The sequence below is a fragment of the Callithrix jacchus genome, chromosome 3, assembly GCF_049354715.1.
Source record: "Callithrix jacchus isolate 240 chromosome 3, calJac240_pri, whole genome shotgun sequence".
NCBI lineage: Eukaryota > Metazoa > Chordata > Mammalia > Primates > Cebidae > Callithrix > Callithrix jacchus.
This window is the reverse complement of record NC_133504.1, coordinates 95,491,078-95,511,954: the sequence shown is the minus strand read 5'-3', so window position 1 is coordinate 95,511,954 and position 20,877 is coordinate 95,491,078. Positions and strand designations below refer to the sequence as shown.

At 35.0% G+C, this 20,877-nt stretch overlaps 1 protein-coding gene across 3 annotated transcripts in view; it reads left to right on the top strand.

The window, feature by feature from the left end:
* BANK1 (B cell scaffold protein with ankyrin repeats 1) overlaps nt 1-20,877 on the top strand; it is a 634,941-nt gene that overhangs the window by 382,248 nt on the left and 231,816 nt on the right. For all 3 annotated transcript variants that reach the window (XM_054253119.2, XM_002745525.7, XM_008992921.5), the window contains exons 3-4: nt 5,913-6,070; nt 13,514-13,652. In XM_054253119.2, coding sequence (XP_054109094.1) covers nt 5,913-6,070; nt 13,514-13,652 — 297 coding nt within the window. The remainder of the gene's footprint in view (nt 1-5,912; nt 6,071-13,513; nt 13,653-20,877) is intronic.

The window sequence follows — 20,877 nt, the reverse complement described above, 5'->3', positions numbered from 1 at the left end:
CAGAGCCAAACCATATCTGGTAGTGATCAAAGTTCTCTGAAGTCTGACTAGCTAGGTATTCGCCTGATTTCAGCAATAACTAGCCTCATGGTCTTAAAAGAGTTCATTTGTTGCTCAGAACCTTATTTTCCTTATTGAAAATGGCAACACCCATCCCCTTTCTTCAGACTCCCTGTCAGCATCTGCTGTGCTCCAGATTTTGCCTCCCTTGTTAGATTGCAAGTCCTTTGAAGGAAGGCTTACCACCATGTCCTCTGCATTCTGAATAGCACCTGGTACATAGTTGAGTGGCAAATATTTGTTTAAAGAAATCCATATAATGAGGATAATATTGCCTGCCTCTTGGGTTCGTAGAGAGGGAGTGTGCGTGTGTGTGTGCGCGCGCGTGTGCATGTGCACACACACGCACACACGTAGCGTATTAATATATGCAAGGCACTAAGAATATTGGCACGTAGTCAATGTTCAATAGTTGTTAGTTGTTATTGATATTCCTTAGAAGTTTGTTAATAAAATCATGGGTATTCATTTTATTTTTTTATTTTGTCTTTTCTTTTAGTTTTTTTACTATTATTATTTTTAATTTTTCCATAAGTTATTGGGGTATAGGTGGTATTTGGTTACATGAGTAAGTTTTTTACTGGTGATTTGTGAGATTTTGGTGCACCCATCATCCAAGCAGAATACACTGCACCATATTTGTAGTCTTCTCTCCCTTGTCCCTGTTCCAGTCTTACCCCCAAGTCCCCAAAGTCCATTGCATTATTCTTATGTCTTTGTCTCCTCACAGCTTACCTCCCACATATCAGTGAGAACATACAATGTTTGGTTTTCCATTCCTGAGCTATTTCACTTAGAATAATAGTCTCTGATCTCATCCAGGTCACTGCAAATGCTGTTAATTCATTCCTTTTTATTGCTGTGTAGTATTCCATCATATATGTATATTTCATATACATGTTGACTGATGGGCCTGTGTAATATTCCATCATATATGTATATTTCATATACTTGTTGACTGATGGGCCTTTGGGTTGGTTCCACGATTTTGCTGGATTCATGCCTTCCCCTGAGTTCTGGCCAGGAGGCTTCTTGCCCTGTTCAAATTGTGACAAAGTTCCGCTAGAGAATTCCTTCTCCCTGTGGAGTTTTACCTTCTGCTCCTCTGGCCATCCTCCTGATGGATCCCTTTGGTGCCAGGGAGGAATGACTGCTTGGGGACCCATTGAGCTTCCAGAGATTTTCTGCTTCTTCCTCTACCCCTGTCTGTCTCTACCCACTTTCTCTGTCTGTTGTGGTTATCTGTGACAACTGATCTTTGGTGTTACCATTGTGATTGTTTTGGGTGCCAAGGACTGCACCCATACAAGACACTGAACAATAGATATTTTGTTTATTCTGATTGCTCCACTGGCTGGTTATTCATCCATCTGTCTTCCTCTACTTGGGCCTCCCTATTCCATGAGACAAAACACCATTGAAATTAGGCCAAGTAATAAGCCTACAATGGCCTTCAAGTGTTAAATGAAAGAAAAAGTTCCACATCTCAATTAAAATCAAAAGCTAGAAATGATTAAGCTTAGTAAGAAAGGTGTGTTGAAAGCCAATATAGGCAGAAAGCTAGGATTCTTTCTCCAAACAGTGAGCCAAGTTGTGAATGCAAAGGAAAAGTTCTTGAAGAAAATTTAAAATGCTACTCCAGTGAACACACAAATGGTAAGAAAGCAAAACAGGCTTATTGCTGATGTTGCAAATTTTGAATGATCTATGTAGAACATCAAATCAGCCATAATATTTCCTTAAGCCTTTTTCAGAGGAAGGTATGTGGTAGATAGAATAAATTACTGTCCTTGAGATATAAGTCATTTTTTAAAAAAAATCTAAGTATGCATTGATTTATTTGATTTAAAAAACGTAAGTGTGCATGATTTATTTATTTAAACCAGGCAACAAGCATTTGTTAAGCAGCTACCATGTGCCAGGCACAACTGTATGCACTAGAGATACAGAGGTTAAAAAAAAAAAAAGACCTGACCTAAAAAATTTGCATTCTAGATGAGGTGGACAAGAAACAAGGAAACAGATAAATACATGATATAATTTCAGTTAATGGCTGTTTCTAATATAATCTTATGGAAAGATATACTAAGATATAAATTATTATTACTATACACTGCTGTTCACAATTAAGTGTGCTTTCAACTCACTGGCAATTCTTTAAAGTGCAGAATCTGACTCAGTAGGTTTGGGGAGGAGGCTGGAAGTCTGCATTTTTAATAAGCTGCTGGTCCCAAGACTACACTCTGAGTTGCAGGTATTGTACCATTTCTGTGTGTCAAGTTTGACTAAGGTGTTGGTAGGAAAATATGCCTTAAATGAGTGAATTTGGGTGGGTGATAGGGTAGAAAGATAGGGTATAAATCTTGGGTGGTGGTTTATATTTTTAGTTGAGAATCACTGTCAGTTAATAGTATTTTCTCCTATGAACTTCCTTGTCAAAACACCTACACAGTAGACAGCCAACCCTACAACTTGAACCCTTAGAAAAATAATGCTGGAGTTAGCCTTTCTCTTACCAGTTTTTCTTTCTCTGCTATCTTTGGGAAGGGTGGCAAGTACATCAGGTTCCATTCTGTTGCCTTATCTAGTCCCAGTATTAGTGCTGTTTTTTTTAGTCTAGTTTTATTCTTAGGGCAAAATCAAAACTTCCTTTTGCTCAGTAGTAATAACAATTGGGAAAGTCCCAATTATCTCTTATATAAAAAAGTTCCAAATTAGGTTTTAACTTATTAACATTATCTTTGTCCCAGGACCTTCTTCTGCCCTTCGAATTTTGAGTTGGTGGTTTCTTAAGTTTTGGAAAGTAATTAGTTTTGGAAAATGAATTTTCTATTTGAAGTTATATTTTCCAAACCTGTTTTGGGCTCTGTTTTCTCTGCTGTGATATCTCTGTTCATTTAACTACAAATTAACTTTTATCTTTGAGAAACCTCCAAATTTTGTCTTACATAATTGCACCATTTATCAATTTCTAATGCTCTAATACATTCATCATTCATTAAAAACAATCTTTTCTATTATTGAATTTATATGTTGTAGAGAAGGAAATAGATACACATTCTCAGTCTGCAGTCTTCATCAGTTCATTTCTCTACTTGAATTAAATGTACATACATGATTTAAACCTATAAAATAATACATTTTAATGTAGAAATATTAGAATATGTATTATATATACTGTATTATTAAATGTTAGTAATATATATCTCTCTAGTCAATTACACATAACCCACAAGTTAGAAATAACCACTCAACATTTTTGGTATATATACATATATATATATGTCTAGTCTATTCTCATTCATTCAAGCCTATGTCTTTAATTCCTACCTCATAGCTCTGTATATGTACAGTTTTTGTTTTACTAGAGCAGGAACCTACTAAATTGACAATTTGGTAACTTGAATTTTTTTTCAGTTATATCATAAACTTATTCCTGTTGTTAAATAATCCTTGATAGAATTATTAGTGACAACTTTTACCACATAGCATATTTTATCTTATCCTTTTTCTTAGATCGCTTTCTATTTTCTGTATTACAAACAGTACTGCTGTGAATATTCATAGAAATAAATCTTTTTGTACATCTGTGATTATGTCCCCAGAGTAAATAAAATAACTATTTTTTACCTAATATCATAGAAGAATTGGCAGAAAATCCTAGGTACTGTCATGGTAGAATGACTTCTCCTTCTTTTAAGGTGTAGTAAATAAAATCTGTTTCTTAGTTTTTCTACAAACTCACAAAATGATTGAGTTAGTTTTATATGACTTTTCACTATTTTGATTTGCGTACATCTATGTATGTGTGTATGGGCGGTGAGAGAGAGAGAGAGAGAGAGAGAGAGAAACTACTTATGAAAGTGTTTTAAATTGTTAATGAAATAGGGCCGCTTTTTATTTCAAACAAGACTAGTACTGAGAATAAGCTGGAAATCCCAGGTGGGCATGAGTTTATAGATGTGCCATTCTCCTTTCAGGAGTCTTCATTTTAGCCGCATTGGTTCTGTGCCTTAGTTCTGCAAGTTTTGTAAGACAGAAGAAAACTTTTTTTTCTCAGACACAGCATGGAGACAGGTTCTATTTTGTGACTCTGCTTTTCTGATAGAATTATCTATATAGAGCTGGTGACTTCTCTTTTTTTTTCTTTTTTTTTTTTGATACAGTGAGACCAATATTTCTAACTGCTTCCAAATCTACTGCCTTTGACTCTTTCCTTTTATTCTGTCAATGCTGCTTAGTCAAAGACTACCAGGAACATACCTGCACTTGAAGTATTTGGATTTTTTTCCTGTTGCAATAAAGAGAAGGCACATTAGGAATAACCATCAGGTATCTCAGGAAAGAGCAGTAGGAAGAACTTGGAAGATTTAGACTTGTATTAAGTGATTTGAGGGAGGGTGCAAGGAAGCAGGGCTTGGATATAGTTTGCCTTCTATCAGGAAGCAGGGGTGATTTTGTTATTTGACATATTAATGGAATATTCATGACTCTACCTGGAAGTAAGGAACCAACTTTTCTGGTATGCTTGAGACTGAGAGGTTTCCTGGGTCAAGACATTTTCAAAGCCCAAACCAGGAAATTCCCAGACAAGCTAGGAAGAGTGGATCACACCATGTAGAGGGCAGGAGGAGAAATAAAATGAGGCTACAGCTGGAATTCGTAAAGAAGCAGTCATATACATTAGCCAGGAGTTTGGATGTCTGGTCATTTTTGTGGTTTGGGCAATGTTCATTATTTTGCCTAGATTCTGACACGATTACAACATGATCTTGTCACTCTCATAGGTCATCATGGTGACAGAGTGACCTTGTCTAATTTTGATGTTGTTGGTGCTCATTAGAAAATCAGATTCCACCTCTGTGTGCCAGGCTGGCTTCTGGAAAACCAACACATTCTTATGATGCCAGGCCAGTTTCTATCAGGGGCTGCTTCTCCTTTATCCAGTTTCCTTCTAGGGGTTTGAGGAATGCTTTGGGGTGGGCATGAGTTTATAGATGTGCCATTCTCCTTTCAAGAGTCTTAACTTTAGCCACATTGGTTCTATGCCCTAATGAAACATTTTGGGCTTTGAGACATTACATAATAACAAATAATAAAGAATTATCTATTTCTCTTAACACATTTTTTCCAGTGGAGAACAATGTTTTAATGATTAAAATTAAATGCTAATTTACTATTAAAATTCTTAAAATCAGATACTATGCTCCTAGTTTCAGATTCAAAATTTACAATTAGCATATTTCAGTGTTCTTAGTAATACTGCTATAAAGAAACCCAATTTATTTGATATAGACACTTGTTTTCATAGAATACATTAATATTTTGATGAGCACTAGTATTTTACTATTAAACTAGTATTTCCTTGAAATAAATACTAGATTAATTTATTGAGTAATTGTCCCATAATTATGCTTTTTGTTTTCTAAAATTAGAAATATATAGGGCAAATAACTAAATTGATTTAAATAGTCCCAACTTAAAACAAATGTCCTTAATAATCATAATGGAAAACAAATGGTTTTATGTTCTACAGATTTACTGTTTTAATATTAAGAAAAAGTATAAATGGTGACTGGATTCTATTTTTTGGAAAACACTTAACTAGTAGATGAACATAGTATCATATAGTTGATTTAGTTTGGTCATAAAGGTTATAAAACTAGTTACTTTGTGAAGCATTATTTTAAATATTATTAACATTTGGTTCAATTATTTCAGCTATATTAAACTCAGCTCAGTTTTCCCATATACGAATTACATTGGTTGTTCAGCAATTAGTCTTTCTAACAATAATGGAAATACTGTGGCTTTAGTGATATTATAATCTACATTTATAAAATTTTCTCTAGATTGTGAAGAAGATTACCTTGAGGTCAACATTCCAACAGACCTACGAGTAAAGCATTCTGGGGAAATAAGCGAGAGAAAGGAAATTGAAGAACCATCAGACGCTTCAAGAAACCCCATGCCACTAGCAGTGGTGCTTCCCGCTGAAATTCCATGTGAGGTCAGTAAAGATACCTTGTTACCTACGTGACCCATTGTGTTTTGGTGGTGGTTGTTTGTAGAGGCAGGATCTCATTATGTTGCCCAGGCTGGTCTTTAACTCCTGGTCTGGAGCAATCCTCCTGGTTCAGCCTCCCAAAATGTTGAGATTACAGGTTTGAGCCAGCCCAACAGTTATTTTTTAATGGAGATTGTATTTCACAAGAATGCAAGCTCTGATGTATCTGGCATTTTTGTCTGCTTTGTTCATGGCTATCCTCTGAACCTAGACAATTAGTTGGCATTTGATATATACTGGGTAATAATTGAACTAACAGGCATTTGACACATAATTGTTGAAAAATTGAATAGTGAAGCTTATATGGAAGCTTAATTTTATCAACTGTTACTTCGCAGTTTGCAAATAGATGTACAATTGCAGTATCTAACAAGCTAATTAAAAGAGGATCTGTTTTCCTACAGGGAAACATACCTTTGGATAGAATTTTAAAATACTTTATTTTTAGGACCACACCAACTTTTCAGTGATGAAACTTGTATCAAAGGCTGACATAAAGTGGAAATACCATAAAAGTTAGAAGAGATGGTCCTTCAGGAAACAAGAGTATCATGTGGGAGGATGATTTCTGGGCAGGTGACTGTGGGAATATATGTTCCTAGCATGTCTTCCTCCTAAATCTTGCTTGGAATGAACCATTAAAATAAGCCTTTCCAAATATCTGACTACATAATTAGAACAAGAAAAAGATGCTGAGCCTCAGTTTGTGGCATCCTTGAGTAGAAAGAGCCAGAGATATAGGAGAGCCTTATGGGAGCTGCCTGAAGGAGTCTTTCTGACAGAAGCCAGTGGAGGGGCTCACTGACCACTTTGGGTGGGTCTCCTGATCCTACTAGTACCAGTGGTCCTGATGGAAGTGGAATATCCTGTGTAGATGGGTAGAGTTTGCTTTCCTCACCCTCACTCTGTAGACCCTTACCCCATGCATGAGCAGAAGAATTGCTGTTTTAAGCTACTTGTTATTAGTTCCAGAAGAACAAAAAAAATGTTTTGACACTACCTTTGAGACCCCAGGAAACTGAACTATACAGGTCTGAGGAAACTGATACAGATCATCAGGCAAAGAAAAATTACAAGTATCCAGAACTTAAAGGAAGGAGATCAGACTAAACAGCCAGAACTCATGGCTCCTGCTGAGTCAGAAACAACGGAAAAGACAGAGAAGAAGTCTAACAAAAGAAAAATGGCCACTACTCTAAAGTAGATGAAGTCAGAGAAAAAAAGAAAACCCTCCGAAACTAAAAGTAGCTCAACAGGAGTTATGCAGTGAGTCTACATAGCTGCTTTAAAAAATATCTGCAACAGTAAAATTTGAACACTATAAGACCCTTCTCTTACTAAATTTTCAAGAAAGCAGTCCCAAAGTCAAAGTTCACTGCTATCTAAGCAATGATATATTATGTAGATGGCTAGTTAGATAAGGTTTTATTCAATAGGAGAATTGTTGACTGTTTTTTATTGACATGGATATTATTCTTTCAGACTTTTGGAGTTAAATTATTTCAATCTAATATTTCTTTTAGGTATCCCACTTTTTAAAGGATCCTAAACATTTAAAAGGTATACAAAGTTATTTTAGTGCCAGCCTCACATTCTAATTAAAGCTAATACTTGGGCCAAAAATAGTTATCCCTTGCAAGATTTTTTGTTCTTGGAACCTAGATTTTAGTATAGTCTGAATCCATAAAACTATTGCCAACCACAATAGAAAAGACCACTTTTATTCACTGAGTGAAAATCGTGTTTCAGATTTGCCACAACTTTCAGCCTGTGTCAACTGTCTGAAAGCACAACCTTTCAACTCAAACACATTTCCAAGAAGTCTTTCAAGTAGCCCATGAATAGAGATTACTTAAGGCTGCTGCCTTAAAAAAATGATATTTGAGGCTTCCCTGTCAACCTAAAAAATCTAGAAATATACACTACTATCTCAGTCAGTCACCAGGTCTTCCTTAAGATGTGGCTGATTCACACCCAGTTAATTTCCTTTGTAGTTTTGTGTTTCCAGCATGCTAACACTAGATTGACTATAAGTTCTTTATAGTTGCATAATCTTCATTTTCCCTGATGAAAAGGGAGTTGGTTTAAATTTTTCCTGCTGATGCCTCTTGCTGTGGAATTGCTAAGGTCTGTGGACCTGCCTCCTAGAGAAATTCTCTTCTCTGTGCCCTCATCTGTTCTGGAGCATTAACGTTATTCTATTGTTAATTAAGGCAGTGGGTGCTGTTGCCATTGCCTGTGACCCTTGGACCTTGAGAATATTGATTCCTCTGCCTTGTCACTCCTCCTAGCACTGCTCTTTTCCATGTATTTGGATTTCCTAGACTTTGAAAATTTTGTGCCACTTCTCAAACAGCAAAAAAATATTTTACTTTCTTTTTTAAACCTTTTCCCCATGCATTAGTGAAGCTATCCCTCCATTGTCCTATTTATATAAGTTAATTATCTGTTTCTTTGAGAAATACCTAGGTGAGTTTTAGCAGTTCCAACCTGCTTTCTTAATTTGGCCTCCTTGTTTACTTTCTATAAAACTGGCATGCTTTTTTCTATTTCAGTAATTTTTGAACTTTTCTTTATGGGCCAAGACATTTGTTTTTCCTAGCATATGCCTCTTGTTCGGTGTGTTGGGGGTGTTAATTGATCATGAGAGGTGTGAGTTCTAGGTCTCCGAAATGCATCCATTATTCAAACAAATCTCCAATTTTATCTCCCTGATGAAAAATCTATCTGTGAGGTATTCTCCCATTAGAATTACACCAAAACCAGAACTTGACCTTGTCTGTGTTTTTTAGTAACTTCTCTTCTCTGTGCAGTCCGTTACTCCAAAGTCCCAACTTTATAAATTTCTTAGGCAAACACCCTCAAAGCAGTGGCTCTATACTGCGAGTGATTTTTGTCCCTTTCTACCCAGGGGACATTTGGCAAAGTTTGCAGACATTCTTGGTTGTCATAACTGGAGGATTGCTACTAACATTTAGAGGGTATAACTCTGAAAGCTTCTAAACTTCCTATAATGCACACAATAGCTCCCACAACAATAATGTATCTGGTACAAAAATATCGACAGTGTTAAGGTTAAATCTGTAATTTTTGTGATCCCTAGTCACAGATTCAGAAATGATTTCTATATTTTTTCAGTGGTAGCTCCATTGTAAAGAACAATTAAGAGTGAGCTTATTTTCTTTATCTTGTTTTATCTTAATACCCAGATCTTTTAATATATCACTCTCCCTTCCTTTTTGTAGAAACTGCCCACTGTAAGCTCAACTTTCCTTATCCCCATATCTCTTACTTCCTTTAGTATAATCAACCTAATTCCTTTATTTTTATTTTATTTTCCCACTGCTGCTACCCTGATGTTAAGACAAAGACATTTAAAAAACGCGTTGAGTCACTTATTGATTTCTTGAGAAAATTTTATTCTGAAAGTCATCAGGCAACCACAATAGACCTTTCAAGTGGCTTTATCGGCATTTGAATCCTTATTAATTTTATTGAATGTTTTTAAAATCAAAATCCTACAGGACAGCTTATTCCCTCATAAAGGTCTTTATTTTATGTGACCTGTTCACTGACACACTTCAGAAGCTAAAACTCTAATATGAGTCTTCAAGCCCACATGGATTATGTAATAAGCAAATCTAGAGACAACTTGAGATGACATGAAAGAATATAACTCTTAAGGGCCATAAGAATCTCAGAGATTACCCTTTACCATTTCATCCCTTGACTCTGAATACAATTTAAAACAAAAGGTAACAGCACAACCCACTTACTTCTGACACCGAATCACAAACTAGTTCTTGGTAACTAACCTTAACCTAAAGCCCAATCCTGTTATTTAATTGAAAAATACAGTAAAAGCAGCAAAAGATGACTGTGTGCATTAATGTCTGAAATGTCCATATTGTGAAGTGTTGCCTTCTCAGAGGTGAAGTTTTACAGTGACCAAAAGATCTCTCTTTCCTTTAAGTAGGTGGTTATCAAAAACTAAGCTATATACGGGGACTACTTGGGGAGTTTTCACACACACAAAATAGTGCCTGTGTCCTACGTCAGAGATTCAGGTGTAAACACAACATTGCAGATCACAATTTCACTCCTTTTGTTAGGTCTCAAGGCTTGTGACCAACGTAGCCAAGCTTTAAAGTTTGGAAGTGATCATTGTCATAACCCTTTGTTTCCCTGAATGCTCAGACCCAAAGAAAGGATACATAGAGGAGTCAGAAAGATTGGGAGCAAAACAATAGCTTCATAAGTGCTAAAACTAAACTTATAACCATTTGAGGGTCCTAATATTTTCTCCATTGAATTAAATTTACTGATATAATTAAGAGCCAGTGCTTACTCCCAGAAGTAGGGGAAGCCTTAAGTACTGAGAGAGGTATGGAACAGAGCTGAGCATGCTCAATTAGAAAATGTCACAATTTGGCCGGGCACAGTGGGCTCAAGCCTGTAATCCCAGCACTTTGGGAGGTTAAGGCAGGCGGATCACGAGGTCAAGAGATCGAGACCATCCTGGCCAACATGGTGAAACCCCGTCTGTACTAAAAATACAAAAAAAATTAGCTGGGCGTGGTGTCATGCACCTATAGTCCCAGCTACTCGGGAGGCTGAGGCAGGAGAATTGCTTGAACCCAGGAGGTGGAGGTTGCAGTGAGCCGAGATTGTGCCACTGCACTCCAGCCTGGTGACAGAGTCTGTCTCAAAAAGAAGTTTTGAAAGGTGCTACAATAATATAAGAAAATAAAAACACCCTTAGGATGTTTAAAATCTAGCCAGAACGGCAAGACACAGACATGAAAAACTAATCAGGAGTAGAGGGCATGACTCTTAGAAGCAGTCAAATGATGGTTATGGGTATGTAGTGCTCTAGTGTTCCTTTGAAAGCTCTAAAACTCCTTGTGAGCTGAAGTTGTAGAAGGATTTTGTGGAGCTGGTGAAACTTGAGTTGGACGTTGTTGGTGAGGATAAATATGGGGATATAAAAGGAGAAAAGGAATTAAATAGCATGCCAACATTTAGTCAGGCAGGCCTGGCTATCTACTTGGCAGTGCAAAATGAAAATGCAAAGTACCATTTTCAAATTATTAAGCATGTCAAGGTAGTTGCACCACAGCATTAAATCAAATACAGGGCCTTTTAAGTGTGGGGCCCTGTGTGACTGTAAGGTTGTGGGCCTGTGAAGCTGGCCATGGGTACAAATGAAGATGTGAGTGCCTCATCTGGGGTGGTCAGTGTGCTTGTCTTTTGTTTAGAATTTTTCTCAGAAAATGATTGAAAGGTGGAGTCCTGCCTTTTTTTTTTTTTTTTTTTTTTTTGAGAGAGTCTTGCTGTTTCACCCAGGCTGGAGTGGTGCAGTGGCGAGATCTTGGCTCACTGCAACCTCTGCCTCCCGGGCTCAAGCAATTCTCCTGCCTCAGCCTCCTGAGTAGTTGGGATTACAGGCACCTGCCACCATGACTGGCCAATTTTTATATTTTTAGTAGAGATGGCATTTCACCATGTTGATCAGGAGCTCCTGACCTCAAGTGATCCATCTGCCTTGGCCTCCCAAAGTGCTGGGATTACAGGCGTGAACTATTGTGCCCAGCCCTGAGTGGAGAATCTGATGTGTCAGAAGCAGTCTGTTGGCCACTCATTAGTGAGGGGTCAATTGGGTTGATAAAACACCAGGAGAGTGTATGTGCACTTGCCAAATGTGGAGAGGCAAAAGTCAAAGTTAAACAGGAATGGTGCACACACAGAAGAGATCCTGAGTAACTGAGCCCAAATGAAATGGAAAGACATTATTTGGCTCTTAAAGAATTGAGGTAAAGGGGCAGATATGATAAACAAAAGGAACAAAAGAACTGTGCTAGAAGGGAGGCCCTGTGAGGAGGTGGTTGCAGATGTGAGGAACAGGAGGGCTTACATTCCCATTCTTCTGACGTGTTGCCTGGGGCAAGAGCAACAGGTGGAGTAGTAGGAGTTCCTTTGAGATAGGAACCTTTCCTGATGAGCACTGAAAATGGTAAGGAGAAGGTTAGTTCAAAATACCTGTGGACAAATATTTGGAAGTATTAGACTCTGGTGGAAAATGCCTGAAGTAGATTTGTGTGTGAGCTGGAATGATTCTTTAACATCAGCATAATGAGAAACTCTTCAGCATTAAGCATGAAGATGTAAGTTTTATTGGTGAGTAATTTGTACTTAGAATAATTTAAGATATTCTTGAAATTAATAACTTTTGATAAACATGATTTTATAAGAGCATATAAATGGGATCCCTGTTTTTTCTTTTTAGCATGGATTTGAAACTTAATATGACTTTGAAGAAAGCTTTTGAAAGGTGATATCTAAGATAATCGTAAAAAGACTGTGTTACTTTAGTTTTTCCCTGGGGTTCAACAGAATAATATAAGGAAGAATGTGGACTTGGAAATTAAATATTTTTGATTATTCTTCAGAATGTAATTTTGTATATTAATTGTCCTTTTCCTAAAACAGAAAAAGAAACAGCCTTATCCATTTATTTTGGGATGTGTGTATGCATTTCTCTGTCTTTATGTATGTATGTGTCTGTGTTTATCTGTTTCAGTTAGAATTAGAGGAAATATATTTCTATAAATGTACCAAGTATAATTTCTTGTATAAAATATATAATAAATGTTTACTCTTTTCTTTGTATTAACTCCAATCTTTCATTCCTACTATTTTTCTCAGTACTTTTCCAAAAGAGTTATTCAGTAGCTCTTTTTACCTTATACATATAAATTTGGCTTTTCCATCTTAATTAAATCTAGAAACTTTTTAGATTTATAACCTTTAGTCAGCTCAAAAACCATCACAGATACTTATCATAAATAAAGAATAACCACCAAACTTCTACTACATGAAATATAAAACCATTGGATTTTTAAAAGGGAAAGTCATTATTTTAAAATTGTAGGATATCCTAAATGTAAACTTTTCAATTCTGTCATTTGTATAAAGAAACCAAGTTATATAAAGGTGTAAAAAAAGGGATTTGAAAAAGCAATTTGGTTAACAGCTGAATTAAAGTCTTCTGCTGGTCTGTGAAATGATGCTTATACCCTGTGACAGGGAGGCATGTTTAGGAAGAGGCAAGAGGAAAAGAAAGAGACTATATTCATACTGTTTCTCTAAGTTGAAAAACATGGCACTAGAGAGAAAAAAAGAGCAAACAATAAAAAGAAATTTGATAAATTTAAAATGTAGTGAGAATCACATTTATGTATTTTATTTCTGGATACAGTTGAAAATACACCATAGAATACTTATTCAATGATGCTGTATTACCTTAATTATAGAGAGATGTAATATGTTCTTTGGTTAATGTAAAATTTTTCAAATGCTTAAATGGGTTACATTTTCATCTTATAGAATCCTGGTGAAATATTCATAATTTTGAGAGATGAAGTAATTGGTGATACTGTGGAGGTTGAATTTATATCAAATAATAAGCACATTAGAACACGGCCGGCCCTTTGGGATAAGAAAGTCTGGTGCATGAAAGCTTTAGGTAAGAATGTTTATGATTTATAAGTATAAAACATCACCCTGAGTTCCTTCCAATAATTTATGATAAATGGTTTCACTTCCTTACAAAACCTGATATTGTTCTGCAGGTGTTTCCTGTGTTTAGTTTTCACATACTCAAAGTTGTTACTATTAATCTGGATTTGCAAAGGTAAAAACGTGTAAATTATGAGAAATGAGTTTGTATACTGTGTAGTTAAATGACATTCAGTAACATCATACATTTTTAAATATGTCAGCAGAGAGCACTTTAATATATGGCAACTACTAAACATATAAATAAAATTGTTTGCTTTGTTGTGACATTTGGATGAGCAATTTATTTTGATTTTTATTAATAAACTCTATTTCTTTCCTTTTCTTTTTTTTCCTCCAAGTCTCTGGTATATTTTTGTTGCTCTGGAAAGTACTTTTTCCCATTATTTTATCAGTTTGGTATAATATATATGTAAAATCTTCTCATCTTTTCCTCATTTCACTTACAAAGCTAATCATTTGATTATCCTGCGTTGCTTATAGCATAATAAATTGTATCAGATTTAAAATTCCAGATGGATGAACCATACTTGCCACAATAGTTGTACTAAAATCAAAATCTAATATTAATCTGATACTAATTTCTAGATATTTTTATATAAATGTGAGACTATATGGTTCTTACATTATGATGTCTCTTTATGATCAGAGAATAAAATCATCTTATAAAACCTCATAAATGTGAACTTTATAAAATATTTTGAGATAAAAAGATGCTCAATCTTATGAATTTGAAAATATAGCAAAAATATTTAAAATTAAAAATCATGTCAAACACATCCTGACATTTTTTTCTTTTAAAATTTGGCTATTATGCAATCTATTTACAAAACATTTACAGACTTGTTTGTTTGGAAACCATGTGTACCCTATATGGATTTCCTTGCACAGCTTAGGCTGGAGTTGGATTGTAAAAAGGAAAGACTTCATACCAAACATTTATAAACATTTCAGATACTGCTTTTTGTCCTGGATAAGCATATGTAGAAGTGAAATGAGAAAAATTCTGTCTCTTTTCTTTATTTCTTGCCTCAATGCCCCCTACTTCATTATATCACATTATTAAGCGGTTTAATGAATAAAATTTTCTAACTAATTAGTTTCAGAAGTTAAATTTAGTTAGACTAAAGTCACTATAGAGACATCAATATTGCAAATTAAGAAGCAATTAAATGATATTTCCCAAATAGCAGATCAAGTAGTCAAAGATAATTATTCACATTACTTAAGAATTTTTGCTCAGTGTACCTAATGGCTAAGAACAATATAAAGAATACAACATGTCAAAGTTTAAATTAATTATAAGAAAAGCAGAAAACAAATATGCCATGCTTTCCAAGATATAGCAGGACATAATATTGTCTCCATGATTAAACAACAAATCTGTAATAAACAGATAAATAAACTACTCTATACCAGCTATCATAATTAAACTTATTTAAGCCTTTCTTTCAACTGCTGTATTATATACATTGATGAGAAATTTTTTCCCAAAATGTTGGCTGCTATGTAGCAATGATCAGGATGGTTGCATTAAACTGTTTGGGAGAATGGATGGAAAATGCCTCAGCAGAAATGGGCCCAGAGACTTATTTTCTCTGCTTCATGTCACTGTATTTTGAAATGTTTTGAATGCTACTTAGAACAACTAGTAAGAACTACATTTTATGTCATGACCCAGTACATATGCGCAGATAAGGAAAACAAAGGTTTTACAAGTAATATTTAGACTAGTGGTTTTAGCCCCAACGTATAAAGAGCCTGTTTTTATAAGAAACAGCTAAACAGCTACAAATCGACCACATTTCTTGAACACGTTAGAGAACTAAAGTTGCAAAGTGTTAGTTGAAGGTGTGATACATTTTCTCACCATCATAAGGCTTACAGCTGTCACTCCTATAATAAAAGACAGATTAAGAAGAGAAAAGCATAACAAATTTATTTAATCAAATATGTATGGCAACCTTCAGAAATGAAGACCCAAGGATCCAGGGAAAACTTTCCGTTTTCATGTTTAGGTTCAACAAAGAATAAACAGCCACGTAGAATAGTGAGTGAGCAGAGTATGAACTAGTGGTGACAGGCTTGAGGGGAGGAGGATCCAATAAGGCCTATCCATTCAGATTTTCCCTGGCTTCTCTGTGTGACATGCCTTCCTACCAGGTATGGAGCAGGCTTTCTCTGAAATGAGGATCTTTAAAGGATAAGAAAGAAGGGAGACCTTTTTTGGTTTTGTGAGTTTTTTTGGGAAAGAGCAGTTCTAGTTTCTATGATACACCTAGGGGAAGAGGAATTCTTGCTTCTATGACTTGATCGGGGCAGAAAGAAGGGTGGAAGACAGGAGGATGGAAGGTCAGAAAGACCTTGCTTCTGAAGCCCTTTCAGTCTTCTTTAGTTCAAAGTATGCAGCACACCAAGACGTTATACTCTGAGTTCTGACAAGGGCGATCTGCTATTCCAAAAGCTGGAGAAAAAGATGAATTAATAGAGTGCCATTTGAAATCTGCTTCCCTAGAGCAGAAGCCACTGGAGTCACAAACCTGTGGGAGTACCTAATTGTTAATTTTGATGAATGTCTGAAAGCTGAGTATGGATCAGTTTGAGAGTGAGAAACTCCCAGGGGCAGTAGTTTTAGGAGGTTCCCACACTTTTGTAGGATTTACTTCCATTAATCTCATCAGGTTCTAACAATGAAGACCTGAGAAAGAGCCCATGGAACCTCTGTCTCAGAGGAAGCCCATGGAGTCAGAGGAAGAATAATCATTGTGAAATACATGCAGCATGTTTTCCACAGCACTGGCCTACTCTCCAGAAGAAATCACTTCACCAGAGCCTCATTCCAGCTGGAAAAGAACATCATCTCACTATGGCTCCCTCTAGCCTGCGTATCTCACTTAATGGGGGTTAGGGGAAGCTATGCCAGAGCAAAAACACTTGTAAAGTCACAGCCAAGAGTCACTAAAAGACTAAGACTTAAGAATATAGAATGCTTTCCTTCCCCACTACCTTATGGTTACCACAACAGGATTCCACCATAATGACAATGGATTATTATTTGAGAAAACAAATAAGCAAACAAACTAAAAAAGAAAAAAAAACAAGACTCAAGACTCTCTCTAGGTAAAATACTTAGAAAAGTAGGTAATCAAAAAGAGAGACAGAAACAAAAATGGTAGAAGAATTTGAAGCCACTTGTACTGATAGCTACAACAAGCATTAAATACAATCCAACTCCTAAACAGATTCTTATAAATTATTTTGCTACACGACTGTTTACTGTATGTCTAGTTATAAACCAAACATTGCAAGGCATTCCAAAAGGCAAGATAAAATATAATTTAAAGAGACAAAGCATGCATCAGACTATAATTAGATGTGATACAGGTGATGAAATTTTCAGAGAGGGATTTTAAATATGGAGAAGATATCAAGGGATCTTATAGAAAAAGTAGACAACATGAAAGAATATATTGATTATGTAAACAGAGAGAAATTTTGAGAAAGAATCAACAGGAAATGCTAGAAAACAAAACCACTGTATCCGAAATTTAAAAAGTAACTTTAATAGGTACATTAGTAGACTTGACAAAGGTGACAAAAGAATCATTGAATTTAAAGATAGGTCAATGAAAACTTCCCAAACTTAAATGGTAAAGAGTAAAAAAGTGTTTTTCTTTTTTGAAAAAAAAAAATCTAAGAAATGTGTGGCAATTTGAAAAGGTATAACATACATGTAATTGGAATACAAGAAGAATGAGAAAATGAAGCACAATAAATATTCACATATTAGGGACAGAGATCAAAACACAGATATAGGAAACTCGACTAACAAGGAAATATAAACATAAAATATTGACACCTATTCATATTACATTAAAACTGCAGAAAACTGAAAACAAAAAAGGAAATCTTGTCAGAGTCCAGAGAAAACAAGTACCTTACCTGTAGAGAAACAAGTATAAGAATTATGTTGAATTTCTTTTCAGAAACCATACAAGCAAGAAAATAGTAGAGTAAAATATTTTAAGTATTGTGAAAAAAAGAACCCACCAATCTAAAATTCTATATTCAGTGAAATTATCCTGAATATAGAATGAAGAGGAAATAAAGACTTTCTCAAACAGAAAAATGAAGGAATTCATTGCCAGCAGACCTGCCCTGCAAGAAATTTTAAAAGAAGTTCCTTGGGGAAGAAAGGAAATAATATAGGTCAGAAACTTAGATCTACTAAAAGAAAGAACATCAGAGAATAAATGATGGTAAATGAATGAAGGTAAAAGCAAAATTGTTATTTTCCTTATTTTTAATTGATCTAAAAGATAAATGTGTGTCTGAAGTAAACACTGTCAATGTGTTGGGTGGTTACAGCATATGGATAAATGAAATTAATGACAACAATATCATAAGGGACAAGAGGGACTTAGGTTTGTGAAAAATGTGTATTTCAGACTCTAGGACAATCATTAATTTTTTTTTTAAAAAAAGGTATAAATGGCTGGCTAAGAGGAGAGAAAGGGAATTATATACAATTTTCAAATAATTTTGCAAGAAAGCCGAAAAAGTTGTGGTGGAGAGGGGGAACAAAGAAAAATGTAGAGAATTTAAAAAATTACAAGTTTAATAGATATAACCCAACCACGTACTGAAGCCAAGTAATAACTGCTTAAGCTTAGTGAATAGTCTAAGAACACCAATTAAAAGACAGAGATTGCCAGAATGAATAAAAAGCAAGACGCAACAATATATCGTCTGTAAAATCTCAATTTAAATATTAAGACACAGGTAAATAAAAAATGAAAGAGTGGAGCAAGGTAGGTTTGAGGTTGGTACAAAAGTAACTGTGGTTTCTCCAATGGCATTGAAAGTAATGTAATGTAATTGGAATACAAGAAGAATGAGAAAATGAAGCAAGAAATATTCAGATATTAATGACAGAGATCAAAACACAGATACATCAACCTAATACCATGCTAACACTTCTCAAGTAGAGCTGGAAAGCTGTACTAATTTCATACAAAGAAGACTTAAGGAAAAGAAAAGTGATCGTGAATAAAGAGAAGCATTACATAATGACAAAGTTATATTCTCCAAGAAGACAGAAAACTCTTTAACATGTATGCACTTAACAAGAGTGTCAAAATAAGATGAAAGCTGCTAGAATTGAAAGCAATAGACAAGTCCACTATTCTATAAGATTCAAACACTGTCTTTCAGTAATTAATAGACCCAGCAGACAGAATATTACTAAGTGAATTGAACTGAACAGTATTATTAATCAACTTGATTTAATTGACATTTATAGAATACTCCATCCAACAACAGTAGAATGCATGTTCTTCTGAAACTCATTTGGAGCATTCACCAAGATAAGCCATCTGCTGCATCTTTAAAAAAATACTCTATGCAATATAAAAGAATAGAAATCATACAAAGTGTATTCTCAGACCACGATAGAATTGAAATAAAAATCAGCAACAGAAAGAAGTTGGAAAATCCCCCAAATTCAGAGATTAAATAACATGCTTCAAAGGCAAAATTAAAATAATTTGAAATAAATTAAAATGTAACTTAACAAAGTTTGTGGAATGTAGAAAAAAAGTATGTACAAGGAAATTTTTATCATTAAGAACCTATAATGGAAAAGAAGAAACATATAAAATTAATAACCTATGCTTCCATCTTAAGAAATTATAGAAACATGAGCAATTTAAGTGTAAAGCAAACAGAATAAAATAGATCATAAAAATTAGAGCAGAAAACAATGAAATGGAAAATAAAAGAGAAATTTAACAAAATCCAAAGCTGGTTCTTTTAAAGGATCAATGAAATTGATATACTTTTAGTCTGCTTAACAAGAAGGAAAGAGAAAAGACACAAATTACCAATATCAAGAATAAGATAGGGATCATTACTATTGATCCATGAATGTGGATTATAAAAGGATAATAACGAGTATGGCTACAAATTTGGTAACCCAGACAAATGGACAACTTCCTCAAAATACGTAAACCACTAAAGTTCACACAAGGAAAAATGGATAATCCGAAGAGGTCTGTGTCTCTAAAAAATTGAGTTATTAATTGTTGTCCTTCCATCAAAGAAAGCACCAGTGCGGGATATTTTCAGCTGGTAACAATGTAGAGATAAACAAAAATCATGGTGAAATCTTAAGACGTTCTTTTACTAAGTAGCATCTTTCCCTTTCGACACATGGAAACATCTTAACCTGACTTTTTTATTTGAATGTCTTCTAGTTTTGCCATCTCCCCTTTCCTTTCAGCTCTATAACTTGCCACACCTATAATTAATTTATTATCTAGAAATCCCACCCACCTAATGCTGTCCATAGGTTTGTCACTGACAGGGACTGTTTTGTGCTAAACCCATTTGAAGTTACTATAGTCTCGGTTTTGTAAAAACTTATAACAAATATATATGAAACCATTAAACTAGAAATACTGACTAATTTTACACAGAACATAGAGAGTATTCCTCTGGTATTTACAGTACAGTGAGAAAAAAGTTTAATGCAGTGAGTTAAAAGTTGAACGGAATGCATAATGTATTCACAAAGATATAGAATTTCTTTATTAATTAAGAAACTGCCCTGGATAATATAAATTATAACTTTATATTTCATTAAACAGTATGAAAAATACTCCAGGATATACCAAATATTATGCTGAACCTGCTTAAGAAAATAGTAACAATTGATAATACTTTTTTATAATATCATAATTCAGGAAAACAATTTTAACATATTTTATATTGATATTAATTTTTGGCATAACCTAGATTTTGCAGCTCCTTATTTTTATTTAATAATACCTTTATTATTATTATTGAGACAGAGTCTTGCTTTGTCTTCAGGTTGGAGTGCAGTGGCACCATCTCGGCTGTTTGCAATCTTTGCCTCCCACGTTCAAGCAATTCTTCTGCCTCAACCTCCCGAGTAGCTGGGATTACAGGCTTGTGCTGCTGCACCCAGCTAATATTTTTTTATTTTTAGTAGAGGCAGGGTTTCACCATGCCAGCCAGGATGGCCTCGGTCTCCTGACCTCATGATCCACCCACTTCAGCCTCCTAAAATGCTGGGTTTACAGGTGTGAGCCACTGCATAATGACAATATTCTAATCCAAATAGAGCCATGTTTATTTCAGTTCTTGTGGAA